The sequence below is a fragment of the Pantherophis guttatus genome, chromosome 3 (assembly GCF_059756535.1).
Source record: "Pantherophis guttatus breed Tessera chromosome 3, ASM5975653v1, whole genome shotgun sequence".
NCBI classification, from domain to species: Eukaryota; Metazoa; Chordata; class Lepidosauria; order Squamata; family Colubridae; genus Pantherophis; species Pantherophis guttatus.
The window spans coordinates 37,920,674-37,938,204 of record NC_142065.1 but is presented as its reverse complement, the minus strand read 5'-3'; the positions used below and the strand labels follow the sequence as shown (position 1 = coordinate 37,938,204).

The following is a 17,531-nucleotide window of genomic DNA, read 5'->3' as shown; positions in this document are numbered from 1 at the left end:
GATTTATGATGGCAATTTGGCCAGAATTTCTAAGTAATGCTGTCATAAAGCTTAATATCATGTGACCACATTGCTTAGCAATCCCTTAAGTACCCATTGCTTTTGGTCACTATGCAAGCATCTCCTTGCAACTACCTGCTGCCTTCCAACAACCAAAGTTGGTGGGGGAGCCAGCAGTAAGTTGCAAGTCCTGAGCGGCTTGCAAGCAGGCCAGCAGGCAGGTAAGTGACTGTCAGGTGTGACAGGGAGCAAAGGGTGCATAGGTGGTGGGGAGATGCGGCACTAGTACATTAGGGTTTGGAGTGGCTATTAACGGATGGGAGAAAGGGTGCAAGTGTGTGCAAGTGCCCAAGGGAGTGAGGCACAAGCACAATGAGGTGTGTATGGGTGGGGAAACTTACCCAAGCAATTGGCAATCTTCCTGTCAGCATCCCCATTGACTTTGCTTGTGGGAAGCCAGCAGGAAAAGATGCAGATCACAGTCATGTGACTGCAGTTGCCATTGTAAATTTGAATGGTCACTGAACAAATGGTTATTAACTGAGGACCACCTCTACGTGATAGACCCACTGCTGTTTGGTGTTAAACATTTAAATATAGATTGGTATAGATTGATAGATGATGAGGCTAAACAAATCTCTCTGTATGAGTACTATCTTGCCTTATTTTGAAAATGATCCCATGGTTGAATAAATTACTATTTTTAGCTAAAGCTTTGTTTCTTTTAGCAGAATACGAAGATCAGGACCTGGATGACAGAACTTCAAACAAGCAATCAGTAAGAGAGAGAAGGCGACCAAAAGAGAGACGGAGAGGCACTGGAATCTCTTTCTTTACAAAGGATGTAGGTATTGTCATTCATACATGAAACCAAAGAATGAAAGATTAAATTCTGATCCACTGGGATGGATAGCGGATTAGACATATATCCCTACCTAATTGTTAAGGACATAGGGCATGATGTAATTCTACAAATGGAAACAAAAGCCCTTCAGTGTATGTAAGTGAAACTATAATTGTTACAATATGTATTCTAAAGGTAGGAATAAAATTGATTAAAAAACAAAATAAGATGCAAACTGTTTGGTTACTGTGTACAACCCTAATTAAAATAACAATATGGTACTGTTGAATGCATATTTAAGTAAGTAATTGATTCACAAGGCCTTCAATAGTATTATTCTGCAGATTAGTTTGTCAAACTCTTAAATGTTCATTGCAGTCATGTATTTGCACTGTTTTGCCCATCATCTTATCTAGAATATAGCTAAATCAATAGTTCCTTAGCTGAACTACTGGGTATAATGCTCAGATTCTTTGCAATCCCCAGCACACCTTTGGAAAGTTACTGAAAACCCAATATGAATTTTGAAAAGGTTTTTTCAAATTTCTGTACCTGGTTTAAAAGCTCATGAACTATTTAACATGCTGTTGCACTTCAGTAACCACTAACAAGTTTCAGAAATTACAATCATCCAACTCACAGTGTGGAGAAATAGAAATATGTTTGAATGAAATTTATAGTGTTTCAAATGGGTAATGAAACAACTGTTCAAGTGGGTAATGAAACAAGACCTTGCAGATTGATAACATGCTTCTACTAAATTATGGTAAGAGATACAGGGATAAGGTATATCTAGCGACTCTGTCTCTAATATTCTTCAGAAAGCTTTTTCTAAAAATAGTTTTCATTGTGTTTTAAACACATTTTGCAGTCAACTAACTTACAATTTAGCTGGAGATTCATGTTCAAACATTCAAATAATTTCAAAGATTTAATTAATATTACTTACCAGATGTTTTTCCGGTATACTCTGGTATAGTATTGTCTAAATCAGTGATGGCTAACCTTTTTGCCATTGCATGCCAAAAGCAGAGGGAGCACGGGGAGGTTGCCCATGTGTGTGCCCACACCCATAATTCAATGCGCCCCGCCCCCATGCACACGACCCACTCTGCGTCCCCCTGCTTTTAGCATGCGATGGCATAGTGGGCCTGGTAGGCCTGTTTTTCACCCTCCAGAGGCTTTCTAGGATCCAGGAGAGGACAAAACCAGCCTTCCCTACCCCCCAGAGGCCCTCCAGAGGCCGGAAACAGCCCATTTCCCAACTTCCAGTGGGACTGAAAGGCCCGAAAATCAACTGGCCGGAGCACGCCTGCGTGCTGGAGCTGAGCTACGGCAGCGCTCGCGTGCCCACTGATATGGTTCCGTGTGCCACCTGTGGCACCCGTGCCATAGGTTTGCCATCACGGGTCTAAATAATATAAAAATGAGTATTGTCTGCCTCAGTAGGTTTCTTTGAGTACATTTTTTAGTTAGCATACGAAGAAAATTCATTTATTTCAAATGTTTATGGTTTGTATGTTTATTTTGTAGGATGAAGAAATAGATGGTACTGAAGAAGTAATGGAGGACAAGGTAAACAAAGAGACATAAATAGATATTTGTCCGTGAGCTGTTTCATATGACATTTTGGTTCCAAGACTGTTTTTCAACTCATTTACATTTTAAAAGAAATAGATTTGATTTAAAATCATTTCCAGTACATTTTGGATTATTTTTCTGTTCCTTGTAATAGGTATTCTCTTCTTACCCTTCTATAATAATGATGATCATTAGTATTTTTGTTTTTCACTAAACTATAGCTTACTAGCTTGATATGTAAAAAGATTGCTATGTAATAATTATGAAGGCAGAGGCGATAGAGGAAGTTGCTGAGAACATAAAAAAAGCAAGGCTGAGTCTTTGGAATAAGACTTCAGTGCTTATGAAAAAAAATACAACATGTTTTATTTTTTGCTCAGCCACATATGGATGAACTGATTTATGATATAATTGGAAAGGCCACTCCATAAATCAGATTTATGCTTTTGCCAAAACCAGAAATGGCAAAATAACAGGAGTAGAATACAAAAAAACATTTTCTATATAAGTTATTAAGAAACCCAATGTATAGAAAATAAGGTAGTTTTTTATTTTTCAACCTGAAGTGATATATGAACTGAAAAAAATATCAAATAATTATGCCTAGACCAGTATATGGTACAATTTATGGATGCTTTCTACAACGTAAAGTGAGATAACTTCAGATTTTTCTACTTCTGTAAAATTTCATCCAAGTGGGCCTGGTGGCTCAGCAGACTGATAGCATTGTGATTAACACCAGCTGTCTGTAATTACTGTAAATTCAAATCTCACCAGGCTCAAGGTTGACTCAGCCTTCCATCCTTTCTAAGGTAGGTAAATTGAGGCACCAGTTTGTGGGGGCAATAAGCTGACTTTGTATAAATATACAAAAGTATGAAGGCTATTGCTTAACGCATTGTAAGCCGCCCTGAGTCTCCGGAGAAGGGCGGCATATAAATCAAATTAAAAAAAAAAAGTTGATTAACAATGTAGCACAATTAGAACACTCAGAAATTAGGCAAAACTTTAGTTCTTTTTTTCAGTTGGCTTTGCCAGCCTTTTATTAGTCAAATCTGATTTATTGTATGACAGTGTAATATCTTTATATCAGAGGTGGGTTTCAGCAGGTTCTGACTAGTTCTGGAGAACCGTTAGCGGAAATTTTGAGTAGTTCAGAGAACCAGTAGTAAAAATTCTGACTGGCCCCACCCCCATCTATTCTCTGCCTCCCAAGTCCCAGCTGATCAGGAGGGAATGGAGATTTTACAGTATCCTTCCCCTGGAGTGGGGAGGGAATGGAGATTTTACAGTATCCTTCCCCTGGAGTGGGGAGGGAATGGAGATTTTACAGTATCTTTCCCCTGCCATGCCCACCAAACCACGTCCACCAAGCCACATGACTCCCACCAAGCCACTCCCACAGAGCCGGTAGTAAAAAAAATTGAAACCCACCACTGCTTTATATATAATGATTAATTACACATAGGTCAGTTAGAAGAGACTGCTTAAAAGATATAAAAAAGCAATGATTCATATAGGAAAAGGAAAAACTGAAACAGGCTACTGTCAACATATAAAACATTTGAGTGATGGGACTGTAAATTACTCTTTTTTGTAGACCATGGAAAAAATCTGACAATATTAATGGATAGAAACTAAGGAGAGAAACACCTAGAACTAAGGAGAATTTCCTGAAAGTTAAAACAATTAATCAGTGGGATTACCTGCCTCCAGAAGTGGTGGGTGCTACAACACTGGAGGTTTTTAAGAAGAAACTGGACAACCATTTGTCTAAAATGGTATAGGGTTTCCTGCTTGAGCAAGGGTTTGGACTAAAAGACTCCCAAAGTCCCTTCCAACCCTGTTATTCTGCTATAGATTGTTTTAAGACTGTATAGTAACTTGAACTTTGTATTCAGTTCTTTTGCATTTTTATATTAGGCGTAAACTCTGAGAGAATTTAGAATAATTTTAATCAAATATGAGACTTTGAAAATGTATAATAAATTTTACTGTGGAAAGTGTTAGTTTTCTGAATGTGATTTATCTGTAAGATGCAATGGTCTTAATTATTTTTAATAATGCTTTATTCTATTCCAGAATTTTTTTCTCTTTACAGTAACTGTCTGTAAAGAAAATCATTTAGTCGTGGTTATCATATCTATTTTTAAAAAATTTATTTATTTATTGTTTATTGGTTTGATTTATATGCCACCCTTCTCTGGAGACTCAGGGTGGCTTACAATGCGTTAAGCAATAGCCTTCATACTTATGTATATACCTGCTTAGTAGGGCTTTCGCCCACCCCACCCCACACACAAGCGGTGTTCTTTTTTATACAAAGTCAGCTTATTGCCCCCACAATCCGGGTCCTCATTTTACCTGCCTCGGAAGGATGGAAGGCTGAGTCTACCTTGAGCCTGGTGAGATTTGAACTTGCAGTAATTGCAGGCAGCTGGGGCTACTTAACAGCACTTTAGTCTGCTGAGCCACCAAGGCTCTAAGGAAATACTGAGAATATATCCTTTGACATTGAATTACTACCTGAAATTATTAATATCTGGAGCACTAAAATATGGAAAATATGCTTGATTCAGGAGCAATACTAGAAAAACATATCTAAGTTTTATGTAGTAGAACATTCATTCACAGTAGGCAAGGCTTATTGCAATGAGCATGAGGCTAGGCATGTGCAACATTACATAATGTTGGGAACTAGTTATATGAACTAGTCTTTTTCAGTGAGTATGTGAAAGTGGGAATCTCCTATTGCATTTATTTGGAGTTTTGATTTAAGGAGCCATGTCGATTGTAATTGTTCTGCATCCTGAGTGAATGTTGGTATGCTGCATATATATTTGTGCTGTGAGTTGTAGGTAACAATATATTAACTTGCAAGGTTGTATCTAAGTTAGAAATCATAGTTTGCATAGAGTATCATGATTAGGTATAGGCCTTGATTGCACTTTTGGCTTACCAAAACTGTATGTCCTTAACTATTAACAGAAAATAACTGCATGTGGCATACAAGTGGACTTGAAATTTAGTTACCAGATGTTATAAGAGCAGTATTTGATTTGATTGAATTAAACATATACAAGACTAAATGGAATGCACAGAGTGGTTCAGAATGGAAAACAGTGTATGCAGTGATATGTAGACATGTGAACAAAGATGGAAAGCAAAGTTCGCAAAGATGGAGAAGTAGAATATTTGCTGTTTGTATAAATTAGTTTTAGCTATGTATTGTTGTCTTCTTCTTATTTGATGCTTTTAATTTATTTGACTTACTATTTATTCTTTTTCCACACACTGCATACATAGTTTACGTCAAAAGGGAATTGCATGAATGGTATGCAGTGTTGTGAAAAAATTACATGGATGATCCATGAAGTCACCACTAGTTGAGTTTGACTGGGAGGAAATTGTATCTTTTATGCAAGCATATACAATATTGTTTTCTTGTTAATTTCACATTTCCCCTGGGAAAGAAAATTAAACTTCCGTTTTCACTAGAGAGCCCTGCTTAAATCCTTCCAATTCTCAATCCCAGGGCTATTTCTGCTGATCTGTGTGGTATCTGTTTCTCATTTCTTTGCTTTATTATCAGAAACTTCGTTGCTCTCAAGAGCAATGACTTTATTAGGCCTATGTTCTCCTTTCTGTTTTCTGGGTTATTGACTACCTAATATGGTGAGGTATGCCCCTGTCTATTGCATGTTGCTCTCACGCCATAAAGTTTACTTAGTAGTTGCATTTAGCTGAATTTCTTGTAGTTGATTTGGAAGAAGGGCTATTTAAATAGTGATATATTATAGTTTTAAATGCTTCAGTGAATATGTGGATTCTGATGCTTTGCTTGCTTTCTTTCTTTCTTTCTTTCTTTCTTTCTTTCTTTCTTTCTTTCTTTCTTTCTTTCTTTCTTTCCTTCCTTCCTTCCTTCCTTCCTTCCTTCCTTCCTTCCTTCCTTCCTTCCTTCCTTCTTTCCTTTTTTCCTTCTCCTGCATGTTTTATTTCCTAGAACAATGCAGTGATACTGGATAACTTTCACATCCCTAGAAGCATAGAGTAAAGATAAATTTAGATAGCTAAGATAAAACAATTATTGAATTATGATTGGACTTGGGGAGAAGCTTCTAATATATCAGCTTTATAATCAGAAATTATCGGTGACATCAAAATGTTATTGAAAGTTTTTTTAGAAAATCTTTTTTTCTGTAATATACAGTACACTATTAACTGGATATTAGACCACATTTTTTTAGTATATCCATTTTTGTCATATTTTAAAAGGAATAAAGTCACCAAGTGACTAATTTGAATTTACTCCCTGCTTTGCCTATACAACCAAACTGCAGGCTTGCCCAAGAAAATCTGTTGCAATTTTTTATAGGGTTTCCACAGTCTTTTCTTTGAGCTTTGTTCCTCATTTTGCTACACAAGCCTGCAATGTGTATTTCTACCGGTAGTACTGCAAAGCTTGACAATCCATGTGATATAGAAGTAAAAAAATTAAATATTAGAAGTAAGTAATATATTTATTTCAGTCATTTGAAAACATCAAAGTACACATTCTGGACAGAGAGGACCTCTGGTTTGAAAGAGGGGTCAAAGAGGCCATCTGCATTAAAATTGAATAGCCTTACCTCAACAGAGGGGGAGGGATATGACACCACCCATCTCCTGTCTCAAACACAGTCCTTTCAGCAGGCCCAAGAAGGTTCCACACCCATTTGCACTCTGATTCAGGTGATCCTGAGGGTACAGATAAATCCCCAAGTGGACTCAAATTCTACCAGATAACTGCTAAGGAATATAAATCCTTCCATTCCTCACCGTTCAGCCAGAAGTTGAAGAAGCTTCTTGGATGAGAGGTGAAATGTTTTCCAGGAATAAAAATCAAGAAAGCCCAGTCGCCTTTTGAAAAGCACTTTTGGGATTTCTATCACTAGTTTGATAGGGAGGGGTTGGTGGGAGGTATGCATGGCCAATTTTATTGCATGGCCATTCAGAAGATTGGGGACATTTTATTTAAGAATGTCCCCAATTAAACATTAAACATATTTAATGTTAAAGTATTATGTCAGCTTATATTTAACTTCAAAAGATAATTATAAAGAAAATGATATTTGACTAATTGTGCTTGAAGTTTCTATAATTTCAAAAAATATAATACAGTAGTAAAAATTGCCCATACAAAATAAAATTCTGTAGTCTTCTATGGGTTATATTTTTATATAAACATATCTTTGCTCAGGATTTAAAAACCAAATGAATGGGAAGAGCAGAAAAGATAATAATAGAAAAAGATAATTCCTGGAAGTAGTTTTATTTTCCTCCTTCCCCAAATGATCAAGCTAATATTTCAGTCAAGTTTAATCCTTCTGCATTTGTTCCAGAGAAGTACTGAGCACTTCAGAACATTTAATTATCTGAATCTCTGGTATGCTGTCTTCTCTGCTATAAATGAAGGGTGTCAGACAATCTTGAGGAAGAAAACTTCAGTTGTGTCTGAGAAAAATATTTGTTTCTTTGGAGAGTCCTTGACTTACAACCATTTGTTTAGTGACCCTACAAAGTTATAACAGCACAGAAAAAGTTATTTACAACCAGTCCTCGCACTTATAACCATTACAGCATCCTTATGATCAAAATTCCCGCAGTTGGCAACCAGCCTGCATTTACATCTGGGGTCATGTGGTCATCATTTGCGACTTTCCCAGCTATCTTCAGGCAAGCTAAGTTAATGGATGAAGCTGATTTGTTTAACAACCTCCTGATTCACTTAACAACTCTGGCAGAAAAAAAGATCATCAAATTTGGTGTGATTCACTTAACAACTGCCTTGCTTATCAATGGAAATTCTGTTCTTAATTGTGGTCGTAAGTCGGGGACTATCTCTATTAGGACAGATACAGTGTCATTTAAGATTTTATGAACTCTTTTGAGTGGCATAAATATGAGCTGAAACATGATCTGTTCTCCACATAAGTCATAAAATTAGACAAAAAGAACCCAGCTAAACCAATGAGTCAAATACAAATGACTTGTTCATTTATTTATTGAGGAAAATGATCCAAAGCTGCATATCTCTGTGTGTGGCAAAGTATGTGAGCCTCTAGGATTATCAGTTCATTTGAATCAAAGATTCCTGCTGAACTTCCAATAGGATTTGATCCAGTTGGCTCAACTGAAATGCTTCCCAAGCAAATCACCGTCTTAAGGGAATGAGCTATGCTACCAACCTTTTGAAGAATGATGTCAAAGATCTATTGCTTTGGCTTTGTTATGGTTGCTATTTATCAAGTAAGATAAATAACTTTCAGAAAGTCCACAGAAACCTCACTCTAATTCAGTACCCTTGTTTCAGAATGATGAAACTTTATCTGAAAAGGGAGTTGAGAATTATCAGGGTTTGTTTTTTTTTAAATTTACCCTAGAATTAAAAGTGCCATTAAAGTTTTTAAATAAAGGAGAGCATTTTAATTTGCACTAGAGACTTGTAAAATGGAATCATTAACATATGGATTTGATGACTAGTATTATTTATAAATTATAAAAAATATATAATATCTATGTTGTATTGTATAGCAAGAGCTGAAGTTGAGTTTTATTTATATTTGCTGTAAAAGAAGTCATAAGTCATTTTTTCTGTATGTACATTGCATATTTATGATATTTGGCCCATGAAACTATTATGTTTCTAAAGAGGAGATGGTCTGAATGAAGAAAGTTACCCTGGTCTTTCAGGTCTCCCAAGAATGGATTCGTTGCTACTGTAACTGAATCCATCCACTTCACTACTGGTTATCCCCTTCCTTCCTTCCTTCCTTCCTTCCTTCCTTCCTTCCTTCCTTCCTTCCTTCCTTCCTTCCTTCCTCCCTCCCTCCCTCCCTCCCTCCCTCCCTCCCTTCCTTCCTTCCTTCCTTCCTTCCTTCCTTCCTTGCTCTTTTCCTAGCATTAGAGCTTCTCTAGAAACCTAGGTCTTCACATACTGTAATGTGTCCAAAGGAGAGTAAATGTGTTTGTTTTCTTGACTGTTTATGATTTATTTATTTATTTATTTTATTTTATTTTATTGAATTTGTATACCGCCCTACTCCCAAAGGACTCAGGGCGGTGAACAGCCATAGAATAAAACATATAAATACAAAATTTAAAATAGACTAAAACGAATTAAATAATTTGGCTGAACAAATTTAAAACCCCAATAATTTAAAACCAAATTTAAAATTTCCATTTAAAAGGGGAAAGACTTAGGTCAAGCCAGCTTGATGAAATAGGAAAGTCTTGAGCGTGCGACGGAAGGTTCGCAGATCTGGGATCCTCCGTATCTCCGGGCTGATATTCCCAGGCATTTACTCCAACACCAAAGTTTAATGCTCTCCCTCCCCTGCTTTTTCAAAGTCCATCTTTTGCTTCTATACAGTGTCCCAGGGAATACTATGGCCTGCAAAATCCTGTTTTTGGGTATATACCCATGATGGCGAACCTATGGCATGCATGCCACAGGTGCTACGCGGAGCCATATCTGTGGGCACGCGAGCGTTGGCCTAGCTCAGCTCCAGCATGCATGCGTATACCAGCCAGCTGATTTTCGGGCCTTTTGAGCCCACCGGAAATCGGGAAACGGGCAGTTTCTGGCCCACCGTAGCATCGCATGCCAAAAGGGGGGGAGCGCGGGGGGGTCGCACCTGCATGCATGGGGGGTAGGGCACATTGAATTATGGGTGTCGGCATACACATGCTCGACCCCCCCGCACTCTCCCCCACTTTTGGCACGCAATGGCAAAAGGGTTAGCTATCCCAGTATAGACATTTCATGGCATTCTAATATTTTTTCCCAAGACCTTAAATCCCTGCTCCTCCAAATACTAGTTTGTGGTTTATTTCTTGACTGCTACTTGCTTTACTGCTGCTGATTAATCCTAAAAGGCAGAAGCTATTCAAGACTTCGATATTTTCATTGTCAGTTCTAAGACTGGTTGTTCTATCTGTTTCATTAGTTTGGACTTCTTTATATTTAGCTTCAGCCCAATTTCTTTTACTGTCCTCCTTGACTTGCATTACTAGAGCTTTCAGAACGTTTGCATTTTCAGATGTCACCATAATATCTTTAGCATGATAGAGTTATTGTTCCTTTACAGTACTTAGAGAAATAAGTGTCATGAATTTGTTGCCTGTGATAACCTCTGCCTTTCTGTGGTCTGGTTTTTTAATTAGATTTTCTTTTGCATGGATAATTTACCTGCATGCTAAGTGACTTTATAGAAAGGTATATTCAACTTTCACCAACACCATTTTCCCAACAAATGTAGCATAAAATACAGTTTGACAATGTCACCCAATTCTTGACTTGTTAAGACGTATCTACTTTCTGTTTCGGATGTTGTTGTGTCTCAAGTCACAAAAAACCTACAAAAATTACTTTTGAATTTTAAACACTTTCAATGTACCATAATTTTAAAGTCATGGATTTTGCGTTAAATCGAATGCTAATATACTAAATGTTCTTCCTTAGTTTCTCTGTATATAATAGTGTTTGAATGAAAAGTGGGCTCTTTAGCATGCATATCTTGGCTTGAAGCCTAGGAAATGGCCTTCAAGTGGGAATGGATCTTCTTTCCTCATTTTTTTTTAGCTTATTGCTATTTTTGTTGCATGTACATACTGTTCTCTTTAGCCACTTATACAGGATTTAAATGAAATTGTTTGTTTCTAAAACTTGCCTTTAAATGTGATTAAACTCCCAAATGTGCCAAGATTATGACTTGTGGGGGATGAAAGAAAGTAGTTCTTCTTGTGGATTTCTGCCTTTCTGTTTGTCTTCCTAACCAGAGTTATGGATAAACTAAATGAGACTTGAAACATTTGGCTAACTTCGAAAAAAATGTGAAGAGCCATTTTATTTGACAGTACTAATTCATAGGAATTTATGTGACCCTTAATTTGTGCAACAAACGGGGAAAAAAACTTGACTGCCAGTCAGTCAAGACAGATGTCTGAATGGACATGTAAATTCCTGTGTATTTAAATGGGGTCCTCCCATTAGGAGAACTTGCTGCTTAGTGTGTTAGAGCAGCATTCATTATTCAGTTCATTGCAGGCAAACAGTTTTGCTTGTTTTCTTTTACAGGAAGTAGCTGCATTATTTTTGCATCAGTTTAGTTTAGAGTAGAGCCAATTTCTCTCTACCTGAAAACACCAAAACTTTTCGCAGTATGCAATCTTCAGTATAAGATAGAGTGCTTTTTTGTGGCAACTCCCATCCAGTGGAATACTGTCCTCCCGGAATTGCATGCAATCCCTTTTGCAAATCTCTGAAGATCTTCTGTTCTAATGGATATTTAGGAATTAACTACCAACCAGTTCTGGTAGTTTCTTTTATTTTGTTGTTTCTAGTTTACAACACTCAGAATAGATTGGGGTGGTTCACTGATACAAAAAAAAAAAAGTTAATTTGCCAGGGTAGTCATATGAAAGTTTTTCAAAAGCAGTAGCTCTCTGAAGTGATAGGATTCTGCATGTTAGAGAAGATTAAACAGTAAGATTGAAAGTGGAGGTTGAAATAAGTTGTAGTGTAGAATGTTCCTATTCAAAATGCAAAAAATAAACAATACACTTTATTAGGGTACTATATTCCTTCTTCTATTTTCTGGGTGTTTTTTTTTTTTTTTAGCCATTCTTCCTCCCTCCAATAATCATGCATCATGTCATGATCACAGACATGGTAGCTCTTCCTTGAACTGTTGCAGTTCCCTTCTCCTAAATTTGTTTCTAAAGACTTGTCATAATTTTGCAAACTGTAAAGTGTTTCTTTATCTTTATCTTTATTTGATTTGTATACTGCCCTACTCCCGAAGGACTCAGGGCGGTGAACAGCCAAACAGTAAAATACATAAATACAAAATTTAAAAACAGAATAATATCGAATTAAACAATTTGGCCGAGACAAATTAAAACACCCCAATCATTTAAAAAAACAGATTAAAATTTGCATATTAAAAAGAAAAGAGGGAAAAGCTTAGGCCGGGCCCACCTGGTGGAATAAAAAGGTCTTCAAAGCGCGGTGGAAGGTGCGCAGATCCGGGATCCTCCATATCTCCGGGGGGAGCTCATTCCAGATAGTAGGTGCCTCCACAGAGAAGGGTCTCTCCCTAGGGGCCGCCAGTCGACATTGTTTGGCTGACAGCACCCGGAGGAGTTTCAGCGTTTACAGACATCTCATGCTTTGTGCAGATTGTGTCACTTTGACTATTAACGAATCCATACACTTCTTTGAAATTAAAGTAAAAGAGGAAATGAATCTTCAATCGAAATACCAAGTGGTTTGTTATTTCCTATAACATGATTGTTATAGGAAATAACAAATATTATATAAATTATGGGAATAACATGCTTGTTATTCCCTTAATTTCCTCATCTAACTTTTCATTATTTATCTGTCTATCTTATATCTCCTTTTATTCAGGAGCTCAATGTGGCTACACAATAACTTCAGGGGTGGGTTCTACTTACCTTTACTACCGGTTCGCAACGGGGCCGCACACATGTGTGCATGCTCTTCTGCGCATGCGCAGAAGCATTTTCATGATGTCAGGGTCAGTGGACGGGGCCTCCCACCGGTTTTACTACCAGTTCTATAGAACCAGTGCGAACGGGGGGCAACCCACCACTGAATAACTTCCTCCTCCCATTTTCCCCATGATTGTTCTTTTAGTTAGGCTGATCTGAGAAAAGAGGACTGTCCTCAAGTTACCCAGAGAGCATCCCCAGCTATGGGAGACAAAATTAAAGGAATCAAAGGCCATGTGTATCTGAAATATAGCAGAAAATGGAGATCGTGTTTTTTTAAATGTGGTGGTGCATTTTAAACTGGATAGATGGCAAGGGATACATTTTGCTAGAAATAGCTACTGTAAAGTGATTGTGCTCATGGGTGAAATTATTTAGCTTGGCAATGGAAAAACACAGATTCAGTATCTTAAGTATATTTGAGCTCTATTTAGGTATTATGAAATCCACCATGCTCACTAGGTGAAGGTTTGAGATCACTCTTCGCTGCCTCTCAGATAACAGCATTTTGTATAAATATGTGGAGAATTGATTTCATGCAAGCCAGCTCCCAAAGGTTTTGTATGATCTGAACAGAACTACTGTGGAAGTAGAATTATAAAGCTACCTTAAACTGCTTTCTGCTGATTTTCCTTCCATCACAATTACTAGCTACATAAAAGAAAAAGGAACAATCACTGTCTCATGCTTGCTTCTGTTGTGGCTTCTTAATGTTATAAGCAGTGATACTCCTAATTTTTCTGAATCCCAGAAAGGGTTCTGCAAAAGGTTGTACTGAGTGGTTATGAATATTGTGAGTTCTGACACTGACTAAATTCTTAATATCGAGGCTTTTAAAAACCCTTCTTTATTGAGAGGCAAATGGTTAAACTTTTTTTGTTTCATATTAAAATCTAAATAGAATACCCAGTTTTCTTTAGTTGATTTACCAGTTTTTTTAATTTTTCAACATTACTCCTTATCTCTTAATCAGTGATAGAGATGAGCAATAGGTAAAAGAGAAAACAGTGTTAAGCTCTTTCATCTACCCTCTGATGCACTGGGATATGTAATTTAACTAACTGGAAGATAATTGTTTCCTTGATTAAATATTGGATAATTACTGAATTAATTTGAGGCAAGCATGGAATATAGACCATTTGTTATGGAATAGACTGCCTTATAAGATGTTTTAAAAACTAGCAGAATATAGGTTTCTTGAAGAAATTCTGGAATTTGAAGTTAGTATAGCTAATAAATTGAAGTAAATTGTTAAGGTATATTGTACCAGTGTATAGTACTACATTTCTGGTTCATATTAATGTCCAATTACTAAACTAATCTAAAGGAACGATTCATCCTATTACAAAATATTTTCAAAAGGTGACTAATAAATCCTGGAAATGTGAAAAATAAATTTCATTTCTAATGAGAATGTTTTGAGAATGAAGAAAGACTGTTATTAATAAGCAATATATCTTCCTGACAGCTCTCCTCTCTCTGCAGTGCTCTTGTTGAACTGAAGTATTGTTATTTGGTTTGGGAGAAAATACCATTTTAGGGACTTGAATAACTAGAGCTGAAACAAAAGCCATAACTTTTTTAAAAATGTTCTATTAATAGCCATTTTTAGAACAATGCCAAGATTGATCTTTTATTGTGGCATTTCCATAGAAATTATTAAAATGGGAGAATAGGTTTTTGAGTGCTACTTAGAGGCAAAATCAGTTGAAGTAATTCTGAATTTGTAGCCAAGTGTCCGTTTTAGCTCTTTTCTAAACTTTTAAATTAGAATGTTTGTTTATAATTGGTTAAGTTCAGGATCTTAAAACTGGCTCACAGAACCTGAATTGTGTGATTTGTTTTCCCTTTGAATACAAAGTTCTGTTGTCCCTTCCCACCCTGCTAAGTACCTTCTAGTAGAAGCTAAACTACTGCTGATTATGAATAACTCTATTGTTCTGGTTATATTGACATAATGTTTAAAAAGATTGTGTGTGTGTGTGTGTATAATTAGGAGATTATTAACTGGAGGGCTAATCTAGCTTTCCTTCAAAATGGTGTTTGATACTCTTCATTGGCATTGTAGCTTGCTTTTAAGTGCTATCATTTGCCAAGCAATTATGAAGGAAAAAGAAAAAAGATCAGCAAATGTGCATTCAGACATTTTTTGAGATATGGGACAATTACATGGATTTACAGAAATCAACCTTCACTAGCAAGTTTAGTATAAATAGACAATTCTATGAAAATTGCATACTGCTTTTCCCAAGAAAATGTCTTTTCCTTCTTTATCTTTATTATTGTCATTGGTCAGCATTATTTACATTTTTGTAACAAGTTTACAAGATTCAAATACATAGACATTTCAACTGATCAACAAAAACAAAATGATTCCTACTACAAAACACTATAAATACAGGATTCAGAATACTACAAATCTAATATTTAAAACTGATTAATAAAATTATGAACCTTCATGAATAAAACATTAAATTAATTTTACTAAACTGTTCAATGTGTTTAAGTGTGTATATATCCAGACATAGGGAGAACCTTATTGTGGTTGGTTAGTTGGTGGTGAGATATAACAAAAGCTAAAAAATGTAAACAGTATAGAAAGCATAATAAAATTTTGTATAGTCACAAGACCTTAAAATTAGGAATGGATTAAGCAGTATAAAGCATAGCAGCCAAAATAAATTTTGTGGTGTTCCTAGAGATGTTAACCTTCTAGTCTGGCAGTAAAAAATGAATAAACTCCTCATCAAAACAGGTGTGGCTTCTGATATGAGGGAAGGGACATTGAAGAACATGTGAGGTAGTCTCAGTTTCCTCCACTGTCATAGGGCAGGTTTGTGCTGCCAAAAGTGTATTGTTACTCTTCATGTCCAGTCCAGCAAAGTAGGAATAACACACCTCTTGTTTCTTATTATATTATTGACTTACTCCCGATTAGCAGAAAATGTGACAATGATGGTAATTGTTCTAATTTCTAATAGGCAGAAGTAAGACTTACTTGATTGTCATCTACTTATTTTACATGCAATTTAATAATAATAAAGCCTTTTAAAATACTAAATTTTAATTTGTAATCTACTTGATTGACTCCAAACATGGTTAAATCAGAATCACTGAATTCAGTAAGATGGAAGTAAGTAATAGCTAACAAGTCTTATTATTTCATCAATCTTACTTATAAATAATACTAAATTTGGACTTATCAAGCAGAATTTGCCTGCTGCCACTGTGTTCTTAATTCTGCAAAAGCAAAGTTGTTGGATTCACAAGTGGGGAATTTCAGAATGTTTTCTTCTTAGAATAAGTGTGGTGTTCATATGCACCTCTTAGTAAAGTGATGACATCCAAACTAATTTAGCAAATACATAACTGTGAGAAATCTGTTTTATGAACTGTGCTACTTAGTTTAACTTGTTCCATATAGAGATATAACTTAATATTGCCTGTGTAAATCTGGTAATCTGTTTCTGTTAATAAGATTTAATCTATGTTTAAGAGACTTTAATTTTCCACTCCTTGTGCCTGATCTAACTAATGTTGATTCTAAACTGTTAAAAATCTTGTAAAAGCAGCAAGCTCTTCTTACAATTATATTAAACAATAGCTAGATTTTAGACTGTACAAGCTTGCTGAATTCCGCAGAGATGTCAACCTTGAAGCTTTCTGGGTTTCTGGAACCAATAGCTTTCTTTCTCATACAAGTAGCAGTCCAAATCCCAAGTTGAAAGTGAATCTATGCCTTTGGCTTTCCTCCAGCATTCCTCACTGAGCAAGTAAGAATTTGGAATGTCAGAAAATAGCAAAAGGGGAGGGAAGATACAAGTGTGTGAAGGCGTTCCTGATTTGGAGGACGGAACAAAACACAGCTTCATCTGGATTGCCCTTTTCTGAAGCAGCATTCCTTCCTTATTTGTACTTTCTCACTGATGATGCAGCTCAGTTCCAGCAATGAAGATCTGCCTCATAAATGCTGTGGATTAACAATGCTCTTCATGGAACTCTCTTCCTAGCTGGACAAATGACCAGTCTCTAGGGTTTGTCGTTTTTGTGATCAGATTTCTTTTGTTTTTGGTTATCTGGAAACATCCTGGCTTTGCTGTATGGAAACTGTTATTTAGCAAGAAATATTTTGGAAAATCTGAGGACTGATTTAGTTTTGAGGTTGGCTCTGTACGATTACAGAAGCTCCCTGGTTCTATCTTGCCATGATTAAAGAATTATGGAATACTGCTGACTGTAATATGTTTTTTACAAGCATTATCTGGATGCTAAAAACTTAAAACTTTGAAGAATGGATAAAACACTGTAATTGTCAAACCAGTTTCTTCTTACTTTAGACATCACTATACATCTTCAGCCAGAGACAGAGGAGTACTATCTTATTGCTACTGAAAGTTGCCTTGCTACCACCCTGAATGGACCATGTCTTCCTTGTATACCAGGAATAAGGAGTATACTCGAAGCAAAAAGTCTCAGTCTGATTCTCCCCCATCATCTCCTTCCCCGATTGCAAAGACATTCAGAGTAAGCAGTCACTTAATTTCTATGT

The 17,531-nt window shown here is 36.4% G+C and overlaps 1 protein-coding gene across 36 annotated transcripts in view; it reads left to right on the top strand.

Annotated features, from left to right (window-relative positions):
• Positions 1–17,531, top strand: part of PPP1R12B (protein phosphatase 1 regulatory subunit 12B) — a 139,835-nt gene that overhangs the window by 53,356 nt on the left and 68,948 nt on the right. For 17 of the 36 annotated variants that reach the window (XM_087889305.1, XM_034414215.3, XM_087889307.1 and 14 more), the window contains 2 exons: positions 729–844; positions 2,378–2,419. In XM_087889305.1, the coding sequence (XP_087745431.1) occupies positions 729–844; positions 2,378–2,419 (158 nt within the window). Of the gene's footprint in view, positions 1–728; positions 845–2,377; positions 2,420–16,738; positions 17,210–17,278; positions 17,507–17,531 lie in introns of those variants that run through there. The other 19 variants (XM_087889308.1, XM_087889309.1, XM_087889304.1 and 16 more) reach the window with 6 other exon arrangements.